The sequence below is a fragment of the Rosa chinensis genome, chromosome 7 (genome assembly GCF_002994745.2).
Source record: "Rosa chinensis cultivar Old Blush chromosome 7, RchiOBHm-V2, whole genome shotgun sequence".
Lineage (NCBI taxonomy): Eukaryota > Viridiplantae > Streptophyta > Magnoliopsida > Rosales > Rosaceae > Rosa > Rosa chinensis.
In genome coordinates this window covers 53,352,418-53,378,453 of record NC_037094.1, presented here as the reverse complement: position 1 = coordinate 53,378,453, position 26,036 = coordinate 53,352,418, and the positions used below count along the sequence as shown (strand labels likewise).

General features: G+C 37.1%; 2 protein-coding genes across 2 annotated transcripts; both read right to left on the bottom strand.

Moving 5' to 3' along the window:
* Nucleotides 1–1,588: 1,588 nt before the first annotated feature.
* On the bottom strand, nucleotides 1,589–23,734 carry LOC112175983 (putative disease resistance protein RGA4). The gene is made up of 14 exons (XM_040511502.1): nucleotides 22,606–23,734; nucleotides 17,124–19,110; nucleotides 16,880–17,050; nucleotides 16,585–16,693; nucleotides 16,193–16,302; nucleotides 15,922–16,090; nucleotides 15,646–15,802; nucleotides 14,590–14,670; nucleotides 14,154–14,449; nucleotides 13,257–13,330; nucleotides 4,457–4,633; nucleotides 3,496–3,576; nucleotides 2,661–3,312; nucleotides 1,589–2,503 (listed from the first exon to the last, which is right to left on the bottom strand). The coding sequence occupies exons 1-2, from the start codon at nucleotides 23,608–23,610 to the stop codon at nucleotides 17,452–17,454; spliced, it is 2,664 nt and encodes an 887-aa protein (XP_040367436.1). The 5' UTR covers nucleotides 23,611–23,734; the 3' UTR covers nucleotides 1,589–2,503; nucleotides 2,661–3,312; nucleotides 3,496–3,576; nucleotides 4,457–4,633; nucleotides 13,257–13,330; nucleotides 14,154–14,449; nucleotides 14,590–14,670; nucleotides 15,646–15,802; nucleotides 15,922–16,090; nucleotides 16,193–16,302; nucleotides 16,585–16,693; nucleotides 16,880–17,050; nucleotides 17,124–17,451.
* LOC121050671 (disease resistance RPP13-like protein 4) lies at nucleotides 6,587–7,677 on the bottom strand. Its single transcript, XM_040511503.1, has 2 exons — nucleotides 7,525–7,677; nucleotides 6,587–7,447 (listed from the first exon to the last, which is right to left on the bottom strand). The coding sequence occupies exons 1-2, from the start codon at nucleotides 7,675–7,677 to the stop codon at nucleotides 6,587–6,589; spliced, it is 1,014 nt and encodes a 337-aa protein (XP_040367437.1).
* Nucleotides 23,735–26,036: the final 2,302 nt, after the last annotated feature.

Below are 26,036 nucleotides of genomic sequence, written 5' to 3'. Positions count from 1 at the left end.
CCCAATTCCTTCAAATCTTCAGTTCTTTTGACTAGCAGTGGCTGCCTTGACAAAGACAGACGCAACAACTGATCAAACAACAGAATTCTTTGATTTCTCAAGGGAATTCTGATAAACCCCACCCAACATCACACTGCTACCTTGAACATCATGTGACCCTGCATCCATGCTCAACAAAAAAGCTCCCAACCTCCCAAAGATTCAGACTTTTACAAACACCTACCAATAATTCACACTCAAGAACAAAACCCGATTCCAAAAATTCACAAAGAAACCCCTCTGACAGTTCACACACAATTGTATAACCAATAATCTTAAACTATTTGTAAAGCAAAACAATGTGATCGAATAGGAAGTGAGTAAACCAATGAAGCACTCCATAAGGTGGTGTCAAAGTTTAAGTTAGCGAACTAAATGAGATGGTTTGAGTGCAGGTGGTAATATGAGATGAAACAACTAAAAGTTAAGTCTGTTGGACTACAATAAAAACATAGAATAACTAAGCAACTTAATAATATTCTTATTGAAAAATGCGCACATAATGGAAATTTGCAATAGAGTTGAAATCCAACAATATGAATACCTGAATGGAAAGTTCTAGCTTGTTGGTATTTTCTGTCTGCAAAAAAAGATACAAAATAAGAGGACTAGTCTATAAACTAAACTACTTTCATACTAAATCTGAAGATTCATTCAGACTATGCATTTGGTGATACCTGTTCAGTTCCATGGAGATTTGTGTTTTGGCAGCAAGTTTTCATAATTGTGATGTTTGTGATGTCAGAAATGAATGCCACTTGATCTCCAAACACAATGCTGTTATCTTCTGCAGGAAGCCTGGCAGTTGTTTTAGCTCTGGACAGTTATTGTAATTTCAGTATTTTCCCTCTTCCCTGCTCCCATTGTTCCTTCCCATTGGACATTGGTCTAACTAGCAAACAGTAAAATGTTTCAATCTGGGGACTGCAACTGCTTTGAGAGACGACATCTGAGTTCCTACTAAAATGTATGTACAAAATGTTAGGTATGTTTGAACATATCAAATATTAGTTTAAGTAAATAAAGGTTGCATTTAAATCCAGCTCTCATTCAACAAGTTGAGAGGGAGCATAACGATATGTCATATGTTCTCCTCTCAGAACTTTATCATCCACACTCTGCCTTCTGAACACGTGCAACAGTTTGAAATCTGTTCATAGGTATTATAAGATTGTACAGGTTTTACCTATTGAAGTTATGGAAATTTGATCATACATGAACAAGGACCATAATTCTTTTATCCATATTAAACATTTTGGCATTCAGCCTTTTCACACATGCCAATCATTTCTTGTTCCTTCCCCATTATTTCATATCTCAAAATCTAACAAGTCTTTCGCCAGACAAAATGTTAGAAATATCATACGGGAAAGGAAGAAAGGTAATTCCCATTTCTTGTATACATCTTATTTGGGTTCTGTAAAAGAAATGACAAAAAACCACTTATGAGACTAAAACGTTGTTGGGCTTATCACTTTTCTACATTAGTGTTTGGTAAAGTTTCATCCTAAACATAAGAGAACCAGCTAGACAAATATTGAACACCTAGTTTTTTTTTTTTTTTTTTTTTTTTTGAAAAGAAACAACTCTTTATTGAAAAAGAGAAAGACAAAAACAAGGAGGCGGACAAGGAGTCCACTAAAAAGAACAAAGGACAGCTAGGGCAAAAAGCTTAGCAAGACGACTAACAGAACAAACACAGCTTAGGGACTTATACTACGGCTGCTTGCCAATTAAGAATAATAGAAGAAAGACTAATAATCCTTGAAATCCTTAGAAATAGAAGCCCATAAAGATGCCCAGAATTTGACTCTCTCCCACATGTCATCCCTCTCCGAACCTCCATAGTTTTCAAAAATTCTTCTATTTCTTTCCAACCAGACCACCCAACAAACAGCTAGCACCCCACATCCCCAAAGGGTTTTTGCCTTTTTCCCTTTACCAAAAGCTAAAGGTTTTTCTCTTAGCAATTCGCTTCGCTGTAAAGGAGTTGTCCAGTCCACTCTTGCCTCCCTAAAAAGCTTTTTCCATAAGGAAATAGTCACTTCACAATGCACAAAGACGTGATCAGCACTTTCTCCATGGTTCTTGCATTAGATGCACCAGTGAGGAGAAGAACAACTTCCCGGTCTTTTCTTTTGAAGGACATCACAAGTATTCATCTTCCCCAATACCACAAGCCAAGCACTTTCTAGCTGAACACCTAGTTTTGATAAAAGTAAATCATAAACTAACACACAATTATCTGTAAACATACAACATACAAGGAATTAAGTCCATGCAGCAGACAAGGATATACCAATGTTATAAAAGTAGACCATATCAAGAAAGATTGAACCTTTAATTACTGGAACTCTCATCATTAGCATTGCAGCTCACAATGTACAAATTTTGGAAATATATAGCCATGTTAAGCATAGCTTCTCAAATTCCCATCAGTTTCAGTTCCACAAGAGATTTCAGCCTATATGACAAGAAAATCCATGCAATGGAAACTAGATGTCAAACCTTGTAATATTTTTAGAATTGGACAATTGGAAAGTGAAATTGCAAGCACTGGTACAATAGATAATATAGCATTGTCCAAATAAAAAAATAAAAAAATTATTATATCAGATTACCTAGCTTAGGTAAGAGCTTCTTTAATCAGTCGAAATGCTCCTGCATAAAATGTGTTCATCAAAATGTCCGGGAGCAATAACTGATCATTTAGTTGTTCAGTAAGCGGCGCATTTCAGTAAAACAGAACAAAGATTACATAATCGTAGTCTTATGATTCACAAATTATATATGTGAAAACCAAGTATGATACTCCAAATGTTTATAAATTCTTGTATCAATGAGTAGTAAAATGATGTACATGACCAGTAAGAAAGACATTAATATAACACATAAAAGCTTTAAGATTTGATCTGCTGAATAGAAAAGGCAGGATAAGGATCACTAACCATTAACACCCTAGGTCCCAAGCAATCAGTGACAGCTTCAAACAAATGTTAACATAGAACTCAAAGCAGCAATGCCAATGGGTATATTTGCAATATTAGGGACATAGTTCTCAATAAAGGGGCTGGACTATATGCAGGTGTAGCTTAACACAATCGATCTAGACTATTATGGTATTACCTTTGACGATGGTGAGATGGAACAGTTTCGTAGAGAGGATGTCCACTCACTTTCAGTCTGAGTACAGCTAAAGAAACACCATTTCTCCAAGCTCCATGTCTATTGTTAGGATACAGATTGTACAAAAAGCTTGCAAATCCCATGTACCTATCATATTCTATTCAGCATCCACATCCATTCCACAAAAACTTAGGGACAAGAAAACCCATGCCATGGAAATTAGTTATCAAATATAGTAAGATAAGATACTTTGACAACTAGGAAGTGCTCAAATTCAAGCCTTTTAAGTATGAAATTGGATTATTTAAGATGCTGAGCGATAACATGTACCTAGCGTAGCTTAGGGCCACTTCAATCAGTTAAATGCATTCCAAATTTCCTTTATGGTGAAAGACCATGTGATACATAATCCTGCTATAGAATGTGTTCATCAAAATCAGATTCATTTCTCCATATGGATGTAAATAGATCTTTTGACAGTCCAACAAATTGACAACCAGCGAATATAAGCATTGGATTGCAGTGAGAAGATATAATGACTAAATTATGGTATTCTTATTGCACAGTAATATGAATACTTAGCCTGAATGTGTAATATGAAAACCTCGCCTGAATATAATATCCTTTCACTGAGCAGAAAGAGACAACAATGGTAGGAAAGAGACATGATTTAGGGACTACGATATAAACTGAAACTAAGAGCCATCAATCAAAAGCAAGTACGCAGCAACATTAAAATTCTTAACAAATCTTTCCAGAACTGGGGTTGTTCTTTTCGGGTAAAGACTACGACAAAAGCATGGGAAAGAAGTGGCCTAAAAACGAGATTACAAAACATAATTAGCTATGTATTTTCGTTTTTTCTTTTTGAAAGACACCTGATCTTATGAATACCTACATATTACCAGAGGATTACAATATATATGATATCTTATAAATACCTACAAAATAAGATACAAAATTTTGTAAAATGACAACCAGTGGACCAAATAAAGATGATGTTCTTTCTTTCATAGTTAACATGCATATAGATAGGCCTAGCTAAAGGAATGAGAAGGAATTGCTTTTGAGGTTTTACAAGGAAACAACTCCCTAGTCCAACAGAATCCTGCAGCTCCTACTAAAATACATTTGTCAAGCTTCATACACTAAACTTTTAACATGAACTGTTAACTAAAATGTGTATGCACCAATATATTTCCAATTCTAGGCAATATAGGTCAATCAAAGCACCTATGTTCAGGTGTGGCTTAACACAACAGAGTCCTTTGGATCTGGACCATATATTTACCTTCAAGTAGCCTTCAACGATTGAGGTGGCAGGATTTGAATGGTCCATTTTGCACAAACACCAAATACCAGGCTCCCGGCCTGCTGCTTATTGTTAAGATACAGATTACTGAAAATGCTTCCCAACCCCAATTACTAGTCAAATCCCTGTCAGCATGCATTCCACAAAAGCTTCTGCCTAAGACAGGAAAACCGAAGCCACAAAAATTAGACATCAACATAGTAAAATTAGATTCTTCGACAACTAGAAGCTGCGTAAATGAAGCCCTTAGGTGGTGTTTGTTACGTGGGACTATTATCCCCCACCTTATTTCCTATAATAGTCTAGGACTCTTCTAACCTGGGATATGCTATGTTAATACATGACCCATGTTTGGTACTGCTTAGGACTAAAGAGCAGAATAGTCAAAATAGTCCTATCCCATGTTTGTTTGTGTATTGGACTAAAAGTTGGTAATTTGTAGAGACATGAACAATTTTATGAGTTTGTGAGAAGAAAGGAAAATTGGAATGAGAAAGCTGAAGACAAATCCAGAAATTGTATCCCTTACGTGACCAGTTACAGTTACTTGGTCAGTGACATGGTCAGTTACTTAACTAGTTACAGATACTTGGTCAGTGACATGGTCAGTTACTTGGTCAGTGACATGGTCAGTTACTTTGTCACTGTCAGTGACATGGTCAGTTACTTGACCAGTTACAGATACTTGGTCAGTGACATGGTCAGTTACTTGGTCAGTGACATGGTCAGTTACTTGGTCAGTGACATGGTCAGTTACTTGGTCAGTGACATGGTCAGTTACTTGACCAGTTACAGATACTTGGTCAGTTACTTGGTCAGTGACATGGTCAGTTACTTGGTCAGTGACATGGTCAGTTACTTGACCAGTGACATGGTCAGTTACTTGGTCAGTGACATGTTCAGTTACGTGACCAGTTACATGACTAGTTACAGTTACTTGACCCAGAATTGATCAACATCCAAAATCAATGAAAACAAACAGCCAAATAAGAAGATAAAAACACAGACGTTGTTAAAAGAAAGAAAAAACCCAGAATTGATCAACATTCAAAATCAATGAAAACAACCAACCAAAGAAGAAGATAAAAACACAGACATTGTTAAAAGAAAAAAAAAACCCAATCTTGAAATTGATCAATTCTTAGCAAATCAAGCTACCCAGACACCAATTGTTACAACCCATAAACAATTGTTAATAGAAAATCAATCCATAGTCTTTAATTTAACAAATCACAGTAGATACATGAGAAGAAGAAGCTAGACAGGGTTGAAGGGAAGAGGGAATCAGAATCAAAGCAAAAGGAGCATGACATAGAAAAGAAATTGAACATAGAAGTTCAAGGAGGATGATGCGCGATCGAGAGTGGAGAGACGAGGCTGAAGCACGAAAGAGAAGGAGAGACGAGGTTGAAGCGCGCAAAAGGGAAGGAGAGACTAATGCGTTGTTGAAGCCCGTGCTTCCACAGTCCGATGAGTTTTGGGGGTTCTATGTAAGAAGGTCGGGAGCTGATGCGGGGACTCTCTAATCTCATTTAATTGAGTCCTCATGTGTGCCAAACGTGGGATGAGTCTTATTTTCTTATATAAGTTACTCCAATCCAGTCCAGTCCCATGTAACAAACATAGCCTTAAAGTATACATGGGATTACTTAATATGATGATAAAATTACCTTGTTTAGGGGAGAGGCACACTCCTGATTACTCAATCAATCAAATGTATACCAAAATTCTTGTATCGTGTACGACGGCCTGATAGCCAGGCTGCCAAAGGCCATAATATTGGCAAGAGATAGTAACCTATGAATCATCCCGAACTTCTTATTCATGGCTGCTAGTTTTGGGTTCACCTTCGCAACTTGCACATTTTTGGACCATCCCACTTCTTCCACAATGTTCTGTTCCCTCTCTACCTTTTGCCCCTTCTATTCTTCAATATCTCACAAGTCATGGGTGTGAAGACAAACAAATTGGTGAAAGCCGAGTTGGTACTTGTCTGCTACAGTGGAAGAGTTCCATGGATGCAAATACCCAAATGAAGCTACTGATAAATCCCCACCATGGTGAAATATGCTGGTAACATCTTGCTTTGCAGATTACTGAACTGATGCTTCAAGAAGATTCTTGAACATGATGGGTCAGGTCAGCAATTCTTGAACCCTGGTCGTCTTCAACTGATTCTTCAAAAGTTCCTACTTCCTCCCCGTGATCTCCATCTCTCTCTTCAGATCCGTCGCCTCCAAATCCCACTGCAAAAGCATTTGCTATCGTCTTCGCAACCAACGGTAGACCATGGCACTGATCCTTGAGTTCCTCCATCTTTCTCGTAGCCTCATCATGTGAGAGGTTTGAACTTTTTCTAATGGAATAAGCCTGCTCCTCAAATATACGCCCGCAAATCTCTCTGTCCAGAGGCTTAACATGAACCAGATGCAATCTATGTTGTTTCCCCAGCTTTTGAGCCACTTCCTTCAATCTAGTAGTGACAATGACAACACCACCATTATGCTTGGGCAATCCGCTGCATAAGCGTTCCATAATGTTAATGTGCCGATGACACACATCATCCAACACAATCAAATAGCATTTATCCGATAACAGCAGGCGGCTTAGCCTTTCCAGGAGCTTCTCAAGGCCAACAATCCTCGCCTCTATGATTTGGCCATTACTATCAAAGATACATGTCTCAAAGCTGAACTTACTATATTGTTCTTCTTCCTCACTCAACGAAAAGGGTAACCAAAGCATATGATTAAACTTCTGCTTCACCTCCTTGCTCTCCAAAACCTTCTGAACCAGGGTGGTCTTACCCACTCCAGCAATTCCAACTACCCCAATTGCCCTCAGTTCGCCAGCACTGCTAGAACTGGAACCCTCTGCTTGTAGCAACCCCTCATTAATCTCCCTTAATTGCTCATCAAATCCGAAAACTTTGGCTGAAGGTACTTTAGGTCCGGATCCGGTGAATTCGGTCTTTGTCCGAGGTTGCCAATTGGTTGTTGCGGCAATTGCTCAAGCTCCTGCTTTAATTTGGTCAACCGACTCTTTACCTTTGCGACAAAAGTAAATCTTCGAAAGTTGAAGCGTGAGATCACATTATTAAGCTCCATACACTCATGTGTGAAGACTCGGCAGTCAGCCAATGCATCGTTGAGTTTGCAGAGCACATTGATAGTTTCAGAGTAGGAATAAGGTTCCGGCATTATGTCTCTCTCATTCACAACATCATTCACAACATCTCAGACACGAGGGCTTTTATTGATGATTTGAAGACAGAGATGGTAATAGAACCTGAATTAGACTCAGAGTCTAGCTCTCCCAGTGTTGGAAAATAAACCAAGCTTATTTTAATTGTCTCTCTTGTTGATAGTTGCCTAGTTAAGTGTGTTAGTGTGATGGTGTGTCTAGAGTGCTCTGACTAGGTGGAGTCTTCTAGGTTGCTGTCTCTTTGGCGTGAAGTAATTTTAGCATGCTGTGTCTTTGGCCTCAGAGCCATTGTTGTTTTCAAAAACTCTTTGTTGTTGCTGCACACGCATATAAGGCTGTGCCTCTTGTATTTCGGCAATAGTAGTAGCAATGTTTGGGATATCAAAATCCTCTTCCTAAATTTCCTCTCGGTTAGTTATTTTTTGTGTGTTATTCTTGTTTCCATTTTGTTGTTGCAAACATATTTCCCGCAGCTATTTGCTGCAGTTATTTCTGGTATTCTACACCCAGAGACTTCAAGAACTTGCTCCACAGCAATTCCGCAACATCTAATGCCATCGCACTCGCCTTTGCAATCTGATGCCGAAACCAAGTCAAACCTGTGAAATTTCGGGATAGAGATGGTTTATATTTTCAATGATTTGATGATCTGAGTCTCGATATATAAGCATCTGCACTGAGGTTCCATAACTTACTTGTAACGACGTCGTAACGACAGTCGGTGGGTGGAGATCCGGTGAGTGTATGGTTTTTTTTTTTTTTTTTGGCAAAGGAGTGTATGGGATTGTTGGTGCTGTCTGAGTTGGGAAATTGGGATCTGGCCGTGTAATGTATCAAATGTCTCGAGACTCTTTGATCTCAACTAAGTAATAGAGATACGATTCAGGAGTTTTTTTTTTTTTTTTGGAAATGATAAGCTGCCCCAAAACTAGCCCATAAGGCTTAATTTAGTACCCACTAAAAAGTCTGATGGACATGCCCAAACAGACAATAAAGAAAGGAAACTTAATTTCCCACTGGGCTCAACAAGAGCCGGTATAACGAAATTAACCCTTGTAAAACAACTGAAACAAAGGTTCAAAGAATAAGCCCACTCCAATACAGAAAACCTAGCTACTGCAGACCACCTCGAGCCGCCGACCACGGAGAGCCGCTGATGTGATGCCGGAAGCAGAACACCAAGTAGTTCCGTATTGTATATCCGATGCCAATCAAAGCCCAAAACACAAATCATGTGAAATCCAACAACCCAAGAGATAAGATCCCTCAAAACAACACCGTACTCTCCACCATAGAGACTCATACCAAGAAAGCATTGTGGCTACCGAAGGAGGACCGAGAACTAGAGCCGAGAACCAGAACCATGGAGAATGGGGGGTGATGAACCCATGCGTGAGCACCCATACTCACCTAGGTAAGTGTCTTGCACTCTCTTATCATAGCCACCATAGCTTTCATGGAGTTTGGGAGTGAAAAGGGAAGAACTGTTTAGGGGTTGGGTATACATTGATCTGGAAAGATGTGGGATTGATTGACATAGAGAAAGAAAGAAAATAAAAGATGAGGAACAAGGTCCTCCGGATCTGAACAAAGCCAAAGAAGAACTGGACAATGCCAGATATAACCACAAAGGGAGCAAAAACACCACAAAGGTGAGAGAAGAACAATAGTGTTTAGGATGCTGAAAGAGAAGAAGGAGTGACCTCCCCTAACTCTTAAGCCTTCAATCTAGATCCTGAAGGATCAAGATTTGGGCAAAAGAGAAGGGGGGAGGGGGGGAGTTTCTTCTCAGATCTACTTTCTCTCTCTACTGTTTAGAGAGAGAGGGTCTCGATACTATCGTTTTTAGTTGAAAGTCTATTCATGAGTTATTACTGCGGAAAGTAAACATTGGTAAAGGAAAGTTGTGCATTTCTTGCGTTTGGGATACACAAATAAAAAAAAATACTTTCTCTAGAGGAATGCTAGCAACCTTCTCCTCCAACCTTCTCCTTTCTACCTTCCTCACTTATATTGTGCCATTTTGATTCATTTATGATTACGATCTACGTATTTATTATCTTAAAAAAAAAAAAAAAAAACTAATTTCATGACATGTTATCCTTATTTATGTTTGATCTTATTAAATGGTCTCTATTAATATGAAAAAAAAAAAAAAAAACTCTGGACTCTTTTATTTTCCTAATTTTTTTTCTAATTTTTTTCATTTCTTATATTTCCTAAATCTTTCATTCATTTAGTCATGTTCCATAATATTGAGTCTTTTTTAATACAAAACCCACAAAAAACAAAAAAAATACAAAAAAAAAAATTAATGGTAAAGCTCATTGATATGGCAGCTACAAACAGTACAAATTTTTTTTTTTTGTCACTTTTTGTTAGAACACATGTGAGATTAGATGATTATATAAATTTTCTCTCTCTTTTTTCTTAACATTCTCTTTGATAAATGTATATAAAGGAAACTTTTGGCCATTTTTTTTTCAATTCTGTTTTTTTTTTTGGGACAAAATTTGAAGCATGTTCTTAAATATATATATGTACGTATATCTTATGTAAATATGTACGTTCCCACAAGAGTAATATAAATTGCAAATAAAAAGGATTCACAAAAGAAAAAAAAAAGTTGAGAAACAAAAATTAATTACTTAATTAAATGCATGTGAAATCAAATAACAGTAAAAAGGGAAAGTGAAAACTTGTCTTTTAATTGTATTAATTATTTAAATTTTTTAGATAGTGGAATACACATACCATGCAATGAATTGGGAAGATAGAAACTGGAAAATTGGAGGTTAGAAGGAAATGTTACTAGGATTCCTCACTTTCGAAGTACAGGAAAATTTGGGGGGAAATGGTTCATTCCCTATTCCAAGTGAATCATTTTGCCCTTATTTCATTGCATTTATTACTCACAACACATTAGTTTATTGCATTAACTATAAATTTTTTAACAACTTTCCGGATAACTTTCTTTTTAGAGAAATTATTTTGTGGTCCCAAACTATCACATGGCACTGCCATGTGGTGGTCCAAGACTCCAAGCCAATAATGTTACTCGAATTTGGTGGAAATCATGCAGGAGGATGAGAAAAAATTAAATTAAGAGACCAATCAGAAATAACTGCAAGTCATATAGGCCCAATAACATCAACTCGGACCACCACATGCACTATGGTCTGAGACCATGTTATAATTTCCCTTCGAAATGAAAAGTTCTTCGAAAATTTCATTTCCATTCCTATGAAAAAAAACAAAGGAATCACTTTCCTTTTCGCAAACCAAGTGAGGTCTTATTAAGGTAAATCATGTCAATCAACTATCGTAATTTATTTATTTAACTTTTTTTTATCAGACAACTACAGTAGCTTAAAAATTTGAAAACTAAAATATGCACCAAACAATAATTCACGTACCATTTGACAGATACCAAAATAATTAATGTTCCTTTGATCATTATGCGGGATTGTCCCACAAAAAAGTAAAAGATTAATTAAAAAATTACTCATAAGTGTCATTTTGAAACTTTTTTTTTTTTTAAAGGAAAGACGTCAAACTATATTAATTGAAACTTAGAAGTACAAGGAGCGATGCAAAAACATTGAAAGAAAAACAATAAAGCAGAACAAGATGCACAAACGCATCTATAAAATAGAAAAAACAATAAAGGATAGCAAGATGCACAGACACATCTAAAATGAAAGGTAACCATGTGACTTAATGTCGGACGACATCGCTGCACTGCATATGTCACGAGAGCAGTGTAAATATAATAGTAACCGTAACAGGTGATATGATCACCTAGGAGAGGTGATTCGCTCACCGGGAGCTCAAAAGTAACCGAGGGTGTCAAAAACTCGAATATTAGCAAACGAACTCCCAAGAACCAGAACAAATACTAGATCAACATGAGCAGCTGTCTCGATCCAAGATCCGGATTTGAAGACGACCCGGGTCCCAAATACGGATCCAAATCCAAAGTAATCAAATTAGACGGGTCAAACTTAACAAAAGCCCAAGCCCACCTTAATCTGATCTGGGCACCCAAGCACTTGGGCCCCCTAGCTTCAGCCCGACGTCCGCTGCCATCTCCTCCTGAAGCAAAACGCTGCGCTGCCTTCGCCTGAGGGAGGAGAGCAAACCGGAGGGAGAAACCCAGCGATGGTGGCCTCCACTGGCGCCAACCGTTCCTTGCTGCAGTATCACCGACTTCTTCTCCTCTGCGTCTCTCTGCCACCGTCGCACCTTGGTCTTGCCATAAGACCCAAATATCCAGACGCCGACTAGCCAAAAGCTCTCCATGTCGAGATTGGTGCTGATCCGACACGGAAACCCATGTTTTGAATGATATTAAGTCAGTAGCTCTCTATAACTGATATAATGGTTTTTCAACACATTGATAGTAGCTTTCTCTCCCCATGTTAGTATCTTTTCAAGCTGATGTTAATATCTTTTTTGTTTTCATTTTGATTGATTTCAAGTTGTCTTCTATCAATAGCTTATTGGAAAATCAGAATTTTGTATGAAACTTGGTTTTCTTTTGTTTGTGATTTCGTATCTCTAGCATTTCTTGGTTAAGATTTGTGCTGCACTATCAACATGGACAAACATGGACGATCAGCATATGATTTTGTGCAATAAATTTCTTTGTCAGTAGCTTTTTATTATTGGTAAGGTAGTCTTGTACATGTGTCATAGTAGGCTAATGTACCTATATGACTATATCAGTAACTTTTTAGATTACTTATTTGTTCTAACAACCAAAGAGCAGGTAATTTACTAATTAATTAACTTAACCTTGAAAAAAAAGAAGACTACTAATGGAATTAGAGCATTGGATTCTATGCAGAGACACTGCATAAAGTGAGAGATACAACCACCACCACCACCACCACCACCAGAGTCTAGAAGGAGGTCAGGACTAGTTTCACATTGTAATATATACGACTTTTTCAACCCTAAAGAAAAATATAGATGACATTTTCCACATGCATTGACTCAGGAAGCACACAAGTTTTTACTTGCAAGAAATTCCTCTTCAATTAATATATGGTAATTTCCAACCCAAAAGATAGGAACCCCATCTGCCACTACAATAATTCAAGGGAATCATGAATAGCATTGTTTTACTGTAACCTTGGTTGTACACTTGTACTGTAAGTTCAAGGCTTCTTATATAAAATAAAACCAACAGATTTCAGTACTTCAAATTCTTATATGTAATTAGCATGGAACTCTCTAAGTCTCTAGACAGGAGTCTTCAGAAACTTTTAGTCAGAACAGGGTCCCTGTGGGGTGGTCTTGCATTGAGGGCTGAGTCTATATATCTTATTACAACTATTCTCCAATTTGAAATAAGAACATTAGTATAATGTCGCTTGGAGAATACACATATAGGACTTTAATATACACTCAAGCTGTCGAAATAAATTTCCAGACAGATTGTTAAATCTGTTTGATTATCAAATTCATATATCAAGACTTAGGTTTCATTGGAGTTCCAAGAATTAATCAACCATTTAAGAATCCATAATCGTTCCCAGCAGAAATCAGAATATAAGAATAAGGGACTTACAAATTAGTAATCCCTTGAAAAGCTTATCATTCCACTCCAACATGTAACTGAGCCACAAGCAATCTCCTTTTACTCTGCATAAAGCCTACAACCTCAGTATCTCAATTACAGCAGAAATGAGCCTCAAATACAAAATACAAGAATCACTCCTACTAAAATAAATGTACAAAATGTTTGATAGTCTATATATCATATACTAGTTTAAGTAAATAAAAGGCTGCATTGAAGTCCAGCTCTCATTCAACAAGTTGAGACACAGCATAATAATATGTCACATGTCCTCATCTCTGAACTTTATCATCAACACTCTGCCTTCTGAACATGTGCAACAGTTCAAAATATGTTCATAGCTATTATAAGATTGTATAGCTTTTAACTATCGAAGTAATAGAAAGTTGATCACACATGAACAAAGACCATAATTCTTTCATCCATATTGAACACTTTGGCATTCAGCCTTTTTGCACATGCCAATCATTTCTTGTTCCCCGGAACAAAGACAACATAATCGAAAGTCTCATTTCATATCACTGTTCAGTAAGCGGCACATTTCAGTAAAACAGAACAAAGACAACATAATCGAAAGTCTTATGATGCACAAAGTATATATGTGAAACCCAAGTATGATACCCCGGATTTATTTATCTTTGTATTCATGAGTAGTAAAACGATATAAATGACCAGTAAGAAATAGACATTAAAATAACAAAAGCTTTAAAAATTTGATCTGATGAAAAGAGAAAGCAGAATAAGGATTACTAACAATTAACACCCTAGGTCCCCAGCAATAAATTAACAAAGAACTTAAAGCAGCAGTTCAGATAGATATATTTGCAATATATGCAGGTGTAGTTCAAGTGCTCAACACAATGATTGTCTAGGGTATTATGGTATTACCTTCAACGATGGTGAGGTTGAACAGTTTGCAATTCTAGGCATTGTAGTTCGATCAAAGTGCCAGTCTATGTTCGGGTGTAGTTTAACACAACAGATTCCTTTATATCTGGACCATATATTTTACCATCAAGTAGCCTTCAATGATTGAGGTGGCAGCATTTGAACGGTTCATTTGCAGAAACACCAATTACTGAGCTCCCAGCTGCCTATTGTTAAATGACAGATTGCAGAAAAAGCTTCCAAACCCCAATTACTAGTCAAATCCCAGTCAGTGTCCATTCCACAAAAGCTTCAGCCTAAGCCAGGACACCCATGCTATGGAAATTAGACATCAAACCTAGTAAAATTAGATTCTTTGACAACTAGACGCTGTGTAAATTGAAGCCTGTAAATTTTTAAAGTATACATAGGAACTTAAGATGCTGATAAAAGTTACCTAGTTTAGGTGAGGGGCACTTCAATCATTCAAATGGATACCAAATTTCCCGTATGGTGTACGACAGTGTTATAGTCCCTCCTGCATAGAATGTTTTTGTCAAATCTTATTCATTTCTCCACCAGGAGTGAAATCTTATGACAGTTCAACAAATTAGCAACCAACGTCGGTAAACATTGGATTGCAGTAAGATGGCAAATGACTAAACATTGGTATTTTTATTGCACATGATGCAGAGTATTGCTAACCCAATAATATGAATATCGGACCTAATGGAAGTATTTATCCTTTTAGCTAGTAGAAACTAGTAAGATATAAAAATAGTAGAGAATAGACATGAATATAAAAAACACAAGCTCTAAGATTATATCTAATGGAGAGAGAAAAACAGAGGAGATCATGAATCAGTAGCAGTTAAAGAAACAAAATGAGGTATCTAGCTAGCATACATATCTATGTAGAGAGCTTCATCAGCTTGACAACCTTCAATGATGTTCTCTAGTGTAACTTAATTAGTGTGATATTTTGTCACGAGAACTTTATTTCTGGTTGAATATATGACACAAGGGACAATGATTTTAAACAGAACAATATCAGATACATCAAACAACAATTACAACGAAGGAAACAACCCACCACCCTAACAGGGATGTAATTGAAAAAGAAAAAAAAAATTCAAGGAGATGTTGAGCCTACAGGATTGGAGAATAGTTCTCTAATCAAATCGTTTGTTTGTTTGTCTTTGAAAGGCATAGAATTTTGTGAGATGTGATATATGCAATTGATATGTTAATTACATGCCACAAAAGGTGGATAAGATTGATTGACAGATTTATTTCGCCAGACAGCATCGTAGCTATTTTTCTTCTTTTCTGAATGAAAATATGTAATGTTACTCACTCAACTTCATGTCCGGTTGAATATATGATACAAGGAAGGTAAATTTTATAAGGATACAAGGAAGAAAATTTTTATAAGGACACGGTCATAAAAATCTAAAATAAGCAGAAAAATATCAGATACATGAGATAACAATTACAAGGAAAGAAAACTCACCACTCCAACAGAATCATGCAGCTCCAACTTCTGAACCACCATTACCTTGAACTGATTCAGCAACTTCAAATTCCTTCCCTTAGTAAAATACACTTACCAAGCTTCAAACACCAAACTTTAAACTTGCAAAGTAGTTGAAATCCAACAATATGGATACCTGAATGGAAATTTATAGCAAAAAAATATGAAATTAGAGTAGTAATCTATAAACTAGATTATCGTCAAATAATTCATACTAAATGTAAAGATTCATTCAGAATTTGCATTTGCTGATACCTGTTCAGTTCCATGGAGATTTGTATTTGGGCAGCGAATCATCCAATAAATCTTTCAAGTCTGAGTTTACACCATTTATCAGGCTCCGTGTTTATTATTACAAAATCTTTCAACTCCCATTTACCAAATCCCAATCGGCATTAAGGTCCATTTCACAAAAAGCTTCCTCCTAAGACACAGAAACCCATGCCATGGAAATTAGAAATCAAAACTAGTCAATTTCGTTTCACAACTAGAAAGTGCATAATTTCAAGCCTTAAGTATTACGTACATTGGATTGCTTAAGATACTGATAAAATATTGAGTTAAGGGTCACTTCAATCAGTCAAATGCATACGGAATTTCCTTTGTCGTGAACTTCCGCCTGATACATATTCCATCCTGCATAGAATGTGTTCATCTAAATAAATTCATTTCTCCACCTGGACTTTAATATTTAGGCAGTTCAACAAATTAACAACCAACTCCGGTAGATATAAAAATTGTGAATTAGCAAGCAGTTCACCCAATACTGTAAGTGCCCTTCCACTAAGTTATACAGATTTTCCTTTCCTTTACTACTCTAATGAGACATTTTAGCGTGCAAATATTGTTCTATCTTGAAACATTACAATATAACATAATGCAACTGCTATATACAATATAACATAATGCAACTTATACCTATGAAACATTTAAGCGACTGAAGAATAGTCCATATCCCAACATGCTGCATAAGCACGTCAGATTGGATGAACTCCAACTTCGCAAGTTAATTCAGTCACGACCTTTGCTGAGAAGAACAAGCAGTTTCAATATCAATTAGCTGTAACAGTTTAAGGTCAAAATTTTCTTTTTCATCTCGGCACAAGGAGTTAGAAAAGAGACATGAATATAAAGAAAAAAAAAAGCTTGAAGATTTGATCTAAGGGAGAGAGAAAGCAGAGGAATGATATTGAGGTGTATCTAGATAGCATACCTATCTAGAGAGCTTCAACAGCTTGACAACTCCAATGACATTGTTAGTCCTAGAAGCTTCAATGCGGTCCTCAAGTGTATCTAGTTAGCATGCCTATCCTGATTAACTTGCACACCTTGCACACATTCCATTTGCATTTGCAAGTTCTTCATGAAGAACCTAAAGAACACCCTTCACGTGAAAACACAACATAACTTTTCAGAATAAAAAATTCATTCAGAATTTTGCATTTGGTGATCGATACCTGTTCAATTCTCCAATCCAGATTGGATTGTGAGGTTTGGGATGTGAGAAATGTTGTGCCACTCCTTCCCCACGCCTTTTTCGTATTCTCCTTCCAGAATGTCACAATCCCTGATCTCCAAAGTACGCAGTGCTGGTATCTTGTAGAGGAAGTCTGGCAGTGCTTTTAGCTTTGGGCAGTACTCAATTCGCAACTCAGAAAGGCATGGCATTATTGTGATTTCAGAAACAAAGGCCCACTCTTCCCAGTTCTTCATCCTTTCGAACGAAAGGCGTTTCAATTTGGGGAATAGAATTCCTGAGACTTGTTCTTCTTCTTCTTCTTCTATTCACAGAAATTCAACTCCCACCGTTTTCAGTTTCGTCATCCTCAATATCTCCAGAATTTCAAGCGATGGCAATATTCCAAGAGGAGGCAAAACTTCACAAAATTTCCAGGCATAGAGAACAAGTTTTCTCAAATTGCGTAAAGAATTGATCCAATAGAGAGACTCGGTGGTGCCATGGCACGCCAAAATGGATAAAGATTCCAAATTTTGATGTGGTTGCAATGCTTTCACTATTTCTGAATCACCTTTTCTCTGCTCTTCATCTTCATCTTCATCTACACGCGGGATCAGGAAAATTACTCGCAAATGAGGGAGGTGCTCCTTATTCCCCAACTGTGCTTTCTCAATCTCACTCGCATCATCTTTCCCCAAATATTGTATCCGAAGGATCCCCTGAAGCTGGTCCATGATTCTGAGATCTCCTAATTTCAATGCTTCATCATCATCACCCTCACATACTTTAAACTGGTCTAGTACTTGCAGACTTTTCAAACTCCCAATCCCTTTCGGTAAGTACCTCAGTGCACCACAACCCCCAACATATAGATGCTTCAAGTTAATCAACTTTCCCATTGCCTTGGGTAGTTTCTCTAGTTTAAGACACCACGAAACGTCCAGAGTTTGTAGATTGTATAAATCACACACAGCATCCGGTAATTCTTTCAAATTACGACTCCAAGACAAATCCATATATCTCAAATGAATCAATTCACCAATCTCTTTTGGAACTTCATTCAGCTTGTTACGACTCAAATTCAATGTCCTGAGGCATTTCATTTGCATAATTGAACTGGGGCTTATGGTTGTAATGCTTGAATCAAGGAGTGTGAGGGTTCGCATATTTTTGCAGTTGTCAAATGAAGTAGGAAGTTGACCTTCATGCTCATTTATTAAGGTCAAATGACGAACCTTATAATCACCCGGTAGCTCCACTCTTTGATTAGCACCCTTGACTGCTTCTATAATAGTGCATTCTTTTTGGGTAAGAAACTGCACAAAGTCATGCACTATATCATGCATTTTGCATCCTGTAATATTTCCCAACTCATCTTTGTCAAAATCTTGAAAGAAAGACCGCATTGATAGACTCTCAAAATAATTTTGACCTATTATTCTCTTTTCTTTTTTTCCCTTTGAATTAAGATAATTTTGTGACATCCAAAGATCAATCAAATTATCTTTTTTGAAATCATAATCTTTGGGAAATATTGCACAATACAAAAGACACCTTTTGACTACAGGAGCCAAATCGAAATAACTTAGTAACAATGGTTGGAAAACTTGTTGCTCAACTTCTTCTAATTCCCATATTTGACTATTTAGTACATCCCTCCATTCATCTCTTGTTTTCTTATCCCACACTAGACTGCCCAAAGTCTTTGCGACAAGAGGCAAACCTTTACACTTTTTCACAATTTCCTCACCAATAACTCCAAACCCATTGGCCTCATCTTGTTTCCTATTGAAAAATGCGATGCTATTGAACAATGCTAGACAGTCCGTATCATTCAACTTATCTAAATGGATCATGTTACTAGTCGCTCTCATCATTTTAGCAACCTCTTGTTTTCGCGTGGTAACCAGTATTGTACTCCCTTCTTTACAACTTTGCATTATTACTGATAGTTTCAAATTTTCCCACTTGGTTTTGTCTTCGGTCCACATTTACTATCTTCTAATTCTCAGTTAACTGTTCATCGGCTTATGAACAGTGCCGGCGCGAGCCGAGCCGGTCTTGGCTGAAAAGACTATTTTGTCCCTGCGACAGCTCTCTCTTGCCCGACACCTGTCTGCCTGCTTTCATCTCCCGTGTCTTCCTTCTTCGCTTCACAGAGAGGTAGAGAGAGAGAGAGAGAGAGAGTGAGTGAAGGGAATTCATTTTCTTGGACAGCTGGGTTGTTGCTCAGTGTGTGTTTTTCTTGCTTCGACACCTAGGTGGTTCTCAGTGCTATCGTGTCTATGATACCTCGCTCCACCGAGAGGTAAATAGTGTTGAGGATTGTGCAATCGGTCTTTTATTTGCATTTGAGGATTTTTGGCAAGATTACTTGCAACCGATTTGCGGGTAATTTCAGTTCTGATGTTGCATGTCATGGTTGCGTCTGTGTTTCTTCGATTTAGGGTTTCTTTGTTGCCTGTTTTTTGGATTTACAGTTCGTCAAATTTGATTTGTGTTGAAAGAGTGGGTTTTGGTGATGAGTTAAATTTTGGGTTTCACGTAATCTGTTTTCTCAAGCTGATAGACACGATGTTTTCTTTTTTTCTCTTTGTTCTTGGCTGAGCTTTGTGTTTCTGTTGTTGATAGAGTGAAAGAGAGGGAGAGAATTCCAGAGCTAGAATATGTTCTGCATGTTCTCCGTGTGTGTGTTTTTGTGTTCTCTGATAATGGTAAAAATCAAGAAACACGGAGAATGAAAGAATTTGTGGTTCTTTTTGAAAGAATTTTGATTTGGGGTTTTGGTGATGTCAGGGGTTTCTGGGTTATTGGCTTAACCTTGAGGTGGAGGTGTGTTGAGAAAGGCAGGAGAGGTGCTGAGGTGTGGCTTCAAAATCCAATTCCAGAGTTATTGTTCATGCTTGGAGACATAGATTGCTTCTACGTTCAAGGTTCCTTAATTCTCCTCTCTCAATTTTGTCCATTGTAATTGTAAATTGTTCCTATTTAATGTTAAACTGTGATTGGTTTTGTATGCAGGTTTCATATGCTACTGTTGTGAGAAATTGGTCTGCAAGGTCTGAGGAGAAGGAGAAGGTTGAATATGTAAATCAAGGTAAATGGAAGAGAATACATGTTAAGCAATTTTTGAAATCATGCTCAACTTTAAATTTTTAGAAACTTTTTGATAAGGTTTTTTTGTTCCTGAGATCTGTAGAGGATGAATTTTTTTGAAGTTGTAACCTTTGAACATTTTAGTTCAATTTTAAAGCCATAGCCCGAGAGTAGAGTAGAAAATTGATATGAGGTGGTCTGCTGGTGTGAGATTATATGCTGTTGAGGAACTCTTCTTATGCTTGAAATATGGTTTATGAAACAGGGTTTTGGTTAGATTGCTCTATGGGTTTTATTTCTGCATGTCTGACGATCTCCACATGATGCCCATTCTCTCTTTATCGTAAACATTAATCAGCCTTCTTTACTTGGTGATGAATGTGTCTACATTCGGGTGCGTTTTCTTTCTGCTTTCTTTGCAGCGAAATCATTCTTTTTTTTCTTTGCAAACTAGGAACCCACTAAGTTTTCGTAATGTTATATAAACAATTTTGTTGATTGAATTCCTATAGCACTAAGTTAAATGATTAACTTATTGGAATTGGATTTACATAAGGATCCGGTTTTCAAGTTACACTCTCTAACCGGTTTCTGTTTTGCATCTTTTCTGACTGAGTTTTGTGTATTGATTGATTGATCATTCAGTAGAGAAGGACATATTGTATGGCAGGAGTAATATTTCATGGTGTTTGAAAGAAAAAAGTATTAGGAGTATTACTTACACAATAATGAACTTTCTATTGAAGTTAGTTTTGGTAGTTTTATAATTGGTTTGAGGATTTTATTGTTCTTTTGTTTGATTTTTGCAGATTTTATGCAAAACATTTTAGGGGTTGTTTTTGCGCCACTGTTCTGTTGTCTGTTGTTTAGTGCTATATTCATCTCTTACTCTGATTCACGTGAGTTTTGTTAGATCAGTTGCTGATTTTAGTTGTGTGCATAATATTCATTATTTTCTTTTCTGTGTTAAGTTTATCATTTATATACACATGATAATGTCAGGTTCTTTAAATATTGGTTTTCCATTTTGTAGATTCTCGGAACAGTGTGCTGTCGAATTTGTCAAGTGTTTTGGATTCAGGTAAACGATTATTCTGTCTTTGATTGGAATATAATTGATTATTCTGTCTTTGGTTTTTAAGTTCAAACTGTTTGACTCAGTTGTTCATAAGTTGTATCTATGTTTGTTAGTTGTTTATATTTACTTTGCTTGAAGAGAGTTATGGTACAAAATCAACTTTGGTTACAGAGAACAGAAAAGCAAATAGGTACTGCAAAATCCTCATTAAGAAGGGAGCATAATCCATAATCCATCAAGATTTAACTTTATCTTTTATCCCTTTAAATAAAATTTTATTTTCAAATTCCATAATCATGTCATATCCACTTGAACATTAATAATACATGGGTCATGGGAGGAAAACTGTAACCTTTTGAAGGAGGATTGGGTTGTCTGAGATGCCTCGGGTGTTTCAGATGATGCCGATTTGTAATTATCTTATTGTCAGTTTTTAATTTGTAAATAATTTCCTTCCTTTTCTCCTGTGTATCCAAAATGTGAACTTCAAGTCTAAGAAGTCAGAGATTCCTTGCACTACAAATGTGTATTTGCATTCAGAATTTCATGTGCATGTAAATCTGTTAACTATGATGAATATCTATCTTATATATTTTAGAAAAGTCTCCATATTTACTACATAAGTTTGTGCTAATGGCTACAGAACTGATGCAAAAAGGTTGGAGTGGGTTCGAGCTCAGACTTCCACTTCATTGAATGAAATAGCTTAACCAACGTATATGACCCTCCAAGAAGTGGATGCAAACAGACTGACACAAATGATCAGATTTGAAAAAGTTTCTCGAGTTCAAAGGTTTGCCATAAGCCCATGAGGGGCTCTAAACCGTAAGTGAAAAGTCAAGACTGCTTTGTGCCAAGTTGGAATCAAATACAAGGCATATGATCAGATTTTGTGGTCAAATTGTAGAAAGCTGTTACAGGTTACAGTGCAAGTAGAAATAGTTGGTATACAAAACATCAGAAAAATGCTTGAGCAGACTATTAGATAAATGAGCAACATCCATTTGGAACCACAACCCAGCTGATATGTGGTGACGAACACCAACACCTCTTTTCAGCAGACATATCAAATGTAGCTAGGTTAACCTATAAGTAGAACAATATATTTTTGACAAGCTGTGTCAACAGTAGTTGTATTGTATGTTTGCACATTATCAGAACATTCATATTAATGGTAATGTTAGTTGCAAACATAAGTCTCTAGCCATCCAAAGAACATTCATATTAATGGTAATGTTAGTTGCAAACATAAGTCTCTAGCCATCCAAAGTTTCAGATTTTGTTGCCATCCAAAGTTTCAGAGTTTGTTTGAAAACCGCAGCAACGCGCGGGCACCTATTCTAGTATCATCTAGGACGAGGAGTAACTTCTTACTCTCAACATGAGTCTTTATACACAAGAGTAGGGTTTCCAACTCATCTGAATTTCTTTGGGCACCTATTCTAGTATCATCTAGGACGAGGAGTAACTTCTTACTCTCAACATGAGTCTTTATACACAAGAGTAGGGTTTCCAACTCATCTGAATTTCTTTGGGTTTCATTTTTATCTAGACTCTCAATGATTGCTCTAGCAATTTTAATCTCGTCAAAAGGGTCCGAGACACAAACCCATACTTTCTTATCAAAATGGGCAGTAACATTTTCATCATTATAGGCTAGTTGGGCAAGAGTTGTTTTCCCCATCCCTCCCATCCCTACTAATACTACTGGGATGAAAAGGAACCGCTCACCTTCTGGGCGACTCTTTCTCAACAACCTGCTCAACAGCATCTCTTTTTCTTCTTCTCGGCCAAATATGGTAGATATATCGACCAAAGATGAAGTTTTATGCCGTTGAGTAAGCTGCTCATCAGTGCCACGTATTGTGGATAGATGAAAGTCATACTTCTCTTTTCCAGCAGCAATCACAGTTAGTTTCTCATTCAGTTCCTTTATCCGTCTAGCAATGTTATGATGATGAATTGCCTTATTGACTTGGCCAAAACAAAAGCAATCCGAGGGAATGGGGAAACATACCTTCTTCTTGCCGTGCTCCACTTGTTGTTTCAGAATTTCAGTGTTCCACTCGTCTAGGACGTCGTCCATCTCGTACGATACATCTTTGAGCTTCTGCAACCAGTCTCTTACCCTGGCCTCCATCACTTGTTTCTTCTCTGCATCCTCCAGCACAGCTTGGATGGCCTTGAGATTGCTGCTGAAACTATGAACATCTTCCTCAGCATTCAAAACGAGTGTCACCGCTTGTTTTGTGTGTTCAAACACTACTGAAGCTAGTTGCTCCAGAAGCACGGAGATGAGTGCCTCAGCCATTTTTGGCGTTGGGAATTGGTTATCTTAGCGAGGTAAAAACAAGATCTATGAATTAAGAAAGAAATACTGGATGGCTGTGATATCAGCCTTCTTCTATCGAGTTTATATATAGTGTGATCGCCAACTCCTGTATAGTAATTATTTCAAACAGTGAGCCTTGAATTATCAATCAGCACCACATCACAAGGTACCAAATAATGCAAGGTCATTTTCGGTAATTCCAAAGCCAATACCTCACATACCTTTGTATGAAACCTAAGAAATTTCTCAACCGCTGGACAAAGACTACGAAAGTTCGCAGTGCTTTACATTCCCTAGAGTGAAAACTGACTCTGCCATTGACTAATTAACTTGACCATGTATGTGAAACAAAATTGGAGCTTTGGATTCCCTGTGAGGACTTTTTCTACATGCATTGGCTCGGGAAGCACACATGACAGTTTCCACATGCATTATTGCCGGTACAATAATGCAAGGGGCCTCACATCATGAATGAATAGCAATTTTTTATTTCATCCCGCTGACTTTATAATATTGAAATTATAATCTATTAATAAATCATACCTCACCTGCTTCATAATTAATTATATTATAACTGATTGGACAATAAGGTCAAGGTTTCATATCTATTAGATAGGAGTCATCATGGGCCGGGCTAGGGCCGGCCCTACCCTAAATTTTAGGGCTTAGGGTCGGGTCGGGCCGGGCCTAGTTAAAGTCAACAAAATTTAAGGCCGGGTAGGATCGGGCTAGGTCTTAAATATGCTAACCCTTATCCTCCCGACAAGCCCGATCAGTTAGAGCCAAAAAAGGGCCTTATTTTTTTGTTTAACAAAAAAAAAACATTATTTTTTTCTTCTCAATATATGGCTTAATGGTATATATTGGTAATAAAAGACTCATTGTTTTTTATTTAACATATTTAATACACACACACTTGTAACTTATAACATTTATTAATATTAGTTAAGGTGGTTATATTCAATTAACTATCTATATAAATCTCTCAATATTAATTGTTGTGTAACAAAGAAAATAGAAATTAAAGAAAACAAAACTTATGAAATCAATTACAAAGAAATAGATAAATTGCATACTATAGAAAAAAGAGAAACATAATTAAAAAATAGAAAAAATAAAAAAAAATTAGGGCTTATTCGGGCGGGCCAAAATTTTCGAAATGGAAATTGATCAATCTGACAATGGTCATATGCATATACAACAGTAGTAGGTATTGTGTAAAAAAATTATGTCGATCTGTATTAAATAAGGCACCAAACGGAGCGGTCAACACTTTGTATAAGCAAACTTCGGTAAGGGGAGCGGCACCTTTTGCTGACAAACATCCCCGTATTTTGACAGCAGGTGATAGACCCCCTCCCCATGAGAGTGTGGGAGCTGATAGATAAAAAAAAAAATTGCAAATTCTTGGTTATGAGCATATTTGTGTTAGGTTTTATTTAGGGTATGGAGTTGACCGTGTCGATAGAGACCCAACCGAATGTGGAAGTCACTGAAATTTTTACCACTACTATATATTCATATACGGACGACATCCAACGATGCATTTTAAAAAATTCCATTTCGTCTCCCATTTTGCTCATGGAGGATAACAAGCCTAATAAACGAGTTATACTACATTAATAGGCATATAAGGATTATATGTGATCCAAAAATTCTGAAATGGAAATCGACCAATCTGAAAATTCTCATATGTTTATACAACATTGATAGGTATTGTGTAAAAAAATTAGGCCGATCTGCCATGAATAAGGCGCCCAATGTAGCAGTCAACGCTTTGCACAAGCAAACTTCCCTAAGGGGAGCGGCACCATGCGAGGACAAACGTTGCGGAATTTTGACATCCGTAAGTAGACCCCCTACCCATGAGAGTGTGGGAGCTGAAAGATCGAAAAAAAGTGAATTGCCGAGGACCGGTTAAGAGCATATTTGTTTTATGTTCTATTTAGGGTATTGAGTTGACCGGGTAGATCGAGGTCCAACCGAATGCAGAAATTGTTGAAATTTCTACCACTAACATATATTCATATGCAAACAACATCCAGCGGTTCATTTTTAAAAATTCCATTTCGTCCTCTATTTTGCTCATGGAGGGTAACAAGCCTAATAAACTAGTTATACTACATTACAAGACATATAAGGATTATGTACAATCCAAAAATTTTGAAATGAAAATCGATCAATCGGAAAATTCTTATATGTTTATACAATAGTGATAGGTATTGTGTAAAGAAATTAGGCTGATCCGCCATGAATGAGGCACTTAACGGAACGGTCAACGCTTTGCACAAGTAAACTTCCCTAAGGGGAGCGGCACCATGCGCGGACAAACGTTGCGGAATTTTGACATCCATAAGTAGACCCCCTACCCATGAGAGTGTGGGAGCTGAAAGATCGAAAAAAGT

Excerpts from the sequence above, each read along its gene's own strand:
- LOC121050671 (XM_040511503.1), bottom strand. The coding sequence starts at position 7,677 with ATGCCGGAACCTTATTCCTACTCTGAAACTATCAATGTGCTCTGCAAA. Across the intron at positions 7,448-7,524 it reads GATTTACTTTTGTCGCAAAG|ACCGAATTCACCGGATCCGG; the intron begins GTAAAGAGTCGG and ends CCTCGGACAAAG.
- LOC112175983 (XM_040511502.1), bottom strand. The coding sequence starts at position 23,610 with ATGGCTGAGGCACTCATCTCCGTGCTTCTGGAGCAACTAGCTTCAGTA. Across the intron at positions 19,111-22,605 it reads CGTTGCTGCGGTTTTCAAAC|ACCGAAGACAAAACCAAGTG; the intron begins AAACTCTGAAAC and ends TAGTAAATGTGG.